At 35.1% G+C, this 7,130-nt stretch overlaps 1 protein-coding gene across 1 annotated transcript; it reads right to left on the bottom strand.

The window, feature by feature from the left end:
• Nucleotides 1-1,374: 1,374 nt before the first annotated feature.
• Nucleotides 1,375-2,157, bottom strand: LOC114184298 (chymotrypsin inhibitor 3-like). The gene has a single exon (XM_028071591.2). The coding sequence runs from the start codon at nucleotides 2,081-2,083 to the stop codon at nucleotides 1,496-1,498; it is 588 nt and encodes a 195-aa protein (XP_027927392.1). The 5' UTR covers nucleotides 2,084-2,157; the 3' UTR covers nucleotides 1,375-1,495.
• Nucleotides 2,158-7,130: the final 4,973 nt, after the last annotated feature.

The following is a 7,130-nucleotide window of genomic DNA, read 5'->3' as shown; positions in this document are numbered from 1 at the left end:
TATTTTTCTGACATTATTTTGACGTCACCCGGTATGACGTCGGTGTTTGGGCAGACGTCAAAGGTCAAAAATATCATACATTAAAAGGCTTTTTTGTGTTAGTGGCCTTAGATGTTTGAAGGCTAACCTTGTGTGTGGTAGAGTGAAACCCATTGCCAATGGCTCTGCAAAGCAGTAGAGGCCACCATAAGTGCAAGCGTCCAGTGAATCCGATCTTATTATATGTATCCAGATAATTGAGTCATAGTGTCCTACTTGTTTGTTATAACATGATTTTGGTGCCTACTATGTTGCATGTTTATAATCTGTTTTCAAGTGACTAAATAATATAACATGTTAAAATTATTTTGTTTCACTAGCTTACCCTTTCATTTTGTGTATGTTCTTGTCTTGCTTTCTCTTTTGCGATGATCACCTTATTGGTGGGAGCAGATGGGGGAAATACTGAAGGTAGGCCTGATGGTGGCAACAGTGCTGTTTTGCGTGGACCTGTTATCTGTGGCTCTTAGGAGCATTTTTCTAGGTCCTGGTGCCTTTGTAATTCCTTGCTCTAGGAGCAACCTTTTGCAAACGGTTTAACTTTCGGATTTTGTTTTTGTGTTTATGGCATTGTGGTATGCCTAAGTTTCCTTTCAAAAGTACATTTATGGATGACTGTAGCAGTGAATTCTCATATGTATTCTGTTCATGTGGTTGCCCTTTTAATATTATAATTATGTGATATTTTAGTGAGTAGATTTATTATATTTAAATGGGATGTCACACGTGTTCCTGAGGACAAGTTTGGCTTATAGGCGTATGATGGTTCCTAAGTGTAGTCTTTTTTTTATTTGAATTCTCACCGTGATTGCTCCTAATTTTCTTTCCTCTTTGTTCCATGTGAGTTGAGAAAACATGCATCTAGTCTCATCTATTTCATTATTTCTCTTTTTATATTTTTTTTAAGTATTTAATATCATCTTTGAAACTCATTCGTTCATTATATCTTGTATTATTATCGTGCACAGTAAAATGACGAGATTAGTCACTCATTTTTTATAAAAAGATTTTGTAAAGATTTAAAAGATTTTTTTACTGCAGTTGAGTGACAAAAACTTTTGTTATTTTTTTTGAAAAATAATTTTTTAATAATTAAATTTTAATAATTTCTTTTAAATCATATTTTTTTTGAGTAATTTCCATTTTTTCATTTTTATTTCTTAATATTCTAAAATTATTTAAAAAATATTATATTGTAAAATAAAGTAGTCAAAATTTACTTGTTTTTTATTTTAAACACCGCTTCTGACGAAAAGAAAGAGACGTAAACCAAGCATTAGCTTTAGAGCGAAAGGATAAAATCAAAACGAATATGGACTTAGAAATATGAACACGTGAAAAAAACCCGAGACACAAGCTCTGGATGTTTTATTTAGTCTGGCATTTATTTATTACACGCAAAGCATAGACACGTCTCTCACAAGGAGAAAGTGCGCTATTTTTCATACACAGTGCTTCATTTGGTTGCAGCAGATGGGGAAGGAACTTCCTCAAGAACAAACATGTAAGGTTGTTTCTGATTGACAGCCAAGAGCGTGTTCCCTGCTTCATCCCTAACAAGCGCAACATTACCGCAGAGGTTGCTTCCAAGTGTACAGAACAAAAGCTTAAAGATATTGTCTCGGACTCTGTGAATAGAGAACAGACCTTTGATTGAATTTTGGTAGCCAACTTTAACAAGGGTTCCTTCAGGCTGAGCCGCAACAGCGGTCCACTCAAGAGGGGAGGCACCGTTTAATATGAACCTAATGGACACCGGAGAGCCGTTAGGGATAAATAAGGAAAAGTATGGGGATGAAATTTGCAATGGAAGCCCTTTATCGAGTTCGCTGGGAGATTGCACAACACTGAGTGGGACAGTTTCGTTTCCAGTTTTGGTTAGTCGAATTCCACCGGCTGTTGTAAATAACGGCAATATATGGAATACGCCACCATTTGTAACGATTTTACCATGCAAGTCCGTGACAGGTTGAGCAGTGGTTGAAGGAGGGTTGAAGGTTAGGACTGAAAGAAGGAAGAGAGCTAAAATCATTGTACTCGCCATTTCTTTGGCTGCCTATGGAACAAATCAAGGCTTTTCTTCTTTGTTCAGTTCGGTTGTGTGAATAAGAGAACATTTGAGAACCCATTTATAGAGTTACGCGATGGTGCCATGGTGATAAGGTGAACATTTTTTATGGACAGAAAATCCTAAGACTTTAAACACGTGAAAAAAATGAGAATAATAGTTAGATTTCAATAATATGTTTGGATTTTCCTGTAAAAATAAATTTCTTAATTTTGGTTCATTAAATATTTTACTTTTTTTTCTCTTTAAAGTTTAAATGATTATTTTCATTTTTTATACAATATCCAAATTTCGATATTAGTTTTATTAAGGCTTAAATATACATTTGGTCTCTATTCATCATTTTCGTTTTGTGTTAAATTAGATCCTCATTTTCATTAAATTTTAGTCATTTTGGTCATTTTTACTAACGGTGTTTAAATAGTTAACATTTTTAAATAGTACATACCACGTGTCAGTTTTTGATTCTTTTTTATTTTTTTAAATATTTTTATCTTTTTTTAATTTTTTTCATGTTTTTTTAATTTCAAAAAAATTGTTCATGTGTAAGTCACAATTGTGCCACGTGTCAATTTGTGGTTATATTATTTATATATGTTCAATTTAGGAATGGTTTGTGAAAACAACAAGACATTTTCACAATATATGTTCTATATAATTTTGTACAAAATATATGATTTTATACGAAAATAATAATAATAATAATAATAATAATTGTAGTGCACCTAGGCAGATCAAGGCCACCCACACATAACCTCATTTAATTACTAACTACACAACCAGCCAAGCATAAAGACGTAGCGGCCCAGGCCGCCTATTTCGAAAGTTAAGGAATAATACGTTGATAACATTAAACTTAGAATTTTGCAGGCAAGGCTCTCGGTACCACAAACATTAAATCAAGGCCTGGGTTTAACCTAGGCCCATCTAGGACCCAAACAATGGCCCAGTCCATAATGACTCTATAAATACACGTGGACCCCATCAATTAAAGGTATGCTTTCATTAATCCCTTGATTAGAGATTTGACCTTCTGAGAGCCCTTTCACTAACTTGATCGTCAGAGCCCTTTCTGTAGGTAACCCCTCAAGGGTCCAAACTGCATGCACCGATAGATGGCATATGCGAGCCAAAAAGGAGCCAACTCGAGAGGTTGAGGATTAAGGTAAGGCGATATTTGTGTCCCTAACATCTCTTATTTGTTTCCAAAGGAACAATAATAATAATAACAATAATGAAGTACAAAATCCTCGTGGAGGCATGGGAAAAGTTTCATTGAATCCCACGGTGAGCGCTAAATATTCTTACCAAGGTCTAGAATGTGGGCCTTACGTAGTCTACAAGGCATGGACAAGATCCAAACGATGTCTATGATGATCTTGAAGGTTTTGGGGAGGGAAAATGAACCTGCAAGACTATTTGATGTCTATGAGTAGTGAACATTAATTAGATTGTCCTTCCTGAAGAATATCAATAAATAATACAAACATACCATATGTGTGATAAAATATAATTAATACATTTAAGCAAATTAACCAATATTAACCATATATTCTATTGATATATAGAATACTTAGATTTGACCATGTATTTTATTAATATATATGATAGCATAATTAACAAATATAATTGTTAATATTATTTAGTATGTTTAAGTCAATATATCAAATGAACATCGTTAAACCATGTTCTTTAACATATTTATTTGCAAGGTAAGTGTATACACTAATTTATTTTTACTATAAGAGCAAACTTTGTTGTAAAAATATTGAAGTTTTCAAGATTTTCATCATTAATGAATAGCTTAAATATACATTTGGTCACTATTTTCGTTCTTTTTATTCAATTTGGTCCTCATTTTCGTTTTGTGTTTAATTAGGTCCTTTTTAATAATGGTGTTTAAATAGTTAACGTTTTTTAACAGTAACTGCCACGTGTCAGCTCCTAGTTTTTTTTTTAATTTCTTAATTTTTTAAAAATTTAATTTTTTTTTTAAAAATTTTTTAATTAAAAAAAAATTGGTCACGTGTCAAGTCACAATTGTGCCACATGTCAATGCTAGTGCCACGTGTTAGTTTGTGTGAGACCCCTTTTAATTAATTTCTGTTTTAAGAGGGGTTTGGGCCTGGCCTATTCGAGGGCCCAGAGTCAATCCACTTTGGGGACCCCCAAGACTTCCCTTTCCAGCCCTAATGTCTCACTTGTCTCATTTTCGAAAAACAGTTTCTCCCCCTCTTTTGTAGCATTTGAGAGCTCTGCCAGGGCATAGGAAACCTCCCATTTTCTAGCTAGCTAAGTCAGTTCTGCCACTAAGTAAGTGGACCTTAGAACTTTCTTGCTCTTTCTTCTCCTTTCCATGTTCGGGTACGTAGGTTTGGGTTAAGGTTCATCCTCATGCCCCTCTTTTGTGTTTGTATACATGTTTCAGCTCACTGTTTGATTCCTGAAGCTGCGGTGTTCCTTAGTTAAGAGTTTCCCTTTGTTTTCTAGCGTTATCGAGGTAAGGGAAGCTAGGGTTTCATTTTTTTAAGTTGTTTTGCTTGCTCCTGTTTCGTTTGGCTAAGTTAGATTAGAGTTTTGTGGAATATGAAACAAGATTGGGGAAAAAGTTAATTTTTGGTGTATTTCCAAGTTAGGGGTTCAAATATTCATGAAACTGTGATATGTGACTTTATTTTTCGTATTCTGGAAGCGTCGGGTGGTCGCTGGGCGAGTGCCTTAGTCGTTGGGCGACTATGTCTTTTTCTAATATGTGCAGTTTTAGTAAGATGGACTTTCCCGACTCGTTAACCATTGGATCAGCTAAAATTTTAACAGTTGATCCTTAACACCTAGTTCTTCACTTTGATTGGTAGGATCTTGAATCGGAGCTCTGTAGTGAGAGCAGTTTTTATCACAAGGTCCCTGTAGGTTGGTTGTTGACAGCATTGACCTTCGTTGCTTGTTTTGGTGCATAACTTTCTCTATAGTTATTCAATTAAGTTCGTTCTTGTTGCATTTGGTTCTTGATTCAACCATCTTTAATTTGAATATAAATACAAAATTTTTGGAGCTTTACACAAGCTGCATGGGATCTTGTTATGTTGTGTATGAAATGGAAAATATGATTGTATGGTTGGTGGTGGTTTGGCATGAGAATTGAACACTTGATATGGCATGTGGATTTTGTTGGAAAAAGAGTTTCAAGGGAAACTCTTGGTGATGGTGGTTAGTGTATACCTTGATATAGGAGATGTTTAGATAAAGGAAGGTATCCAGAACTCTAAAAATTTTTCACGCTCACATAGAGTAGATTAATTTATATGGTGAGAGTGGCAGGAGGTCCTAATCTTGGGATATATTGGGCCCAAGACATTAGAAGATTAATCCTGTGTGTGGTTGGGTGATAACTCCTTACGTCTAGACTCTGGAGTGTTTAGAAGCCAGCACAAGCGCATACTTCCTTTAGAATTCTATATCAAGAGTATGATCCTGATATTGAGTTAGAGAGTCCTTTAATTGATTGCTTTCACATGTTTTGGGTGCTTAATGCTTTGCTTGTCTATAACATATTTTATAATTTGTTTGCTCAATAACATGTTAAATATTTTACTCTAGCTTAACCTTTCTCTTTGTGTTTGTTCTCTTCTTTGGCTTTTTCCTTTTGCGATGATCACCAAATCCTTGGTGTGATCGTAATGGAGGCTGCGATGTAGTTAGGCTTCCTAGATCCTTTATTGCTCATTGTCGAGCATTTCTTTTTGTGTACTGTTATTTTGTAGTTTTTTTCTCTTTGAGCAAATTTCCAGTTTAATCTTTTCTGTGTTTAGATTATTTTCATGGCATTATTTTGTGTCTTTGGGCTTCCATTCCAGTATAATTTGGGATAACTATAAAAGGTTAATTCTAATATACTTTTTGTTGGTGCTCTATTTTATACTATAAACATGAGGTGTTCTATAAATTAGAATTACTCTAATAAATTGGGACGTTACATTTATGGTATCAGAGCAGTTCGTCTTTAAGATGATTTGAGGGTCGTGGGGTTGTCATGTCTCGCAGGTTTAAGTATTCAAGTTTGTCTGTTGAACCAAAAGTGTTAAGAACAGAAAACGTCTTGATAAAGTAATGAGGGTGCACACTCATAACTATATCCGAGATAGTTTTCCTTTCTTAATTCTGAAGGTTTGGGAAGAAGGGAGTTAGAATTATTGTTTGAGTTTTGTCTTTTATACCTTTTCTTGTCATGTTTGTGCCTCTATGGTTTGTGTTCGGTGTTTGTGGTGTGAGAGGAATGCAGATTCAAGGTCAAACTTGACCTGCTTACCTTTGAAAGGGTTGAGTAAGGCCCTTGGGATAATCTTTTGCTTCAAAGATATGAAATGGAGGTAGGTGGTGTATCGGTGGACGAGGAAAGCTAAGTTTTGGTTTATGGACTGAGAAATGAAGTTGGTGTTCAGTAGTAACACTTTGGACTAAGGAAGTTGCAAGAACAGATTCTGAGATCGTATACCACAAGTTTTACAAGAGAAATTGAGTTCAGGGGTGAGAATTAGAGAAGATATCGACGTGTGTTCATGTAGTAAGGTTTGAGAAATCGACTTGATTTTACATCTCGATAATGTTTGAGTTCAAAGGTGGAAGTTGTTGAAAGCTTGAGGTTAAAGCTAAGAAGGCTAAAGATCATGAGGTTTATAAGGATGGAAAATCCTCTGATGGGAGGTTAAGTTGAGGTAGAATTTGGAAGAATAATAAAGCAAGAGTAGAAAGTATATTCTAAGTAAGGTGGCTTACACGTGAGATAGGTTTGACCTTGGATATAAGACGAAAGGTTTCATGTACCAGAAGGAGAGACACATCTTTAAGGGTTATTCTTGTATGGAAGAACAACCAATGATGTCAAAGCACAATGATGGAGGAGGTGAAAAGAAGATTTTTGAGTAGTTGACAAAGTGTCAACGATGGGTGGTGCTGAGGTGGTTAGCATGAATAATCTCATTCAAAGATATAGGTTACAAAAGTGATGCTTTGACTGAGAGTAGGT

This window comes from Vigna unguiculata, chromosome 5, assembly GCF_037176805.1.
Source record: "Vigna unguiculata cultivar grain cowpea cultivar isolate G323 ecotype 2 chromosome 5, ASM3717680v1, whole genome shotgun sequence".
NCBI lineage: Eukaryota > Viridiplantae > Streptophyta > Magnoliopsida > Fabales > Fabaceae > Vigna > Vigna unguiculata.
The sequence above is the reverse complement of the archived record's forward strand: the minus strand, read 5'-3'. Positions and strand labels throughout refer to the sequence as shown.

Excerpts from the sequence above, each read along its gene's own strand:
- LOC114184298 (XM_028071591.2), bottom strand. The coding sequence starts at position 2,083 with ATGGCGAGTACAATGATTTTAGCTCTCTTCCTTCTTTCAGTCCTAACC.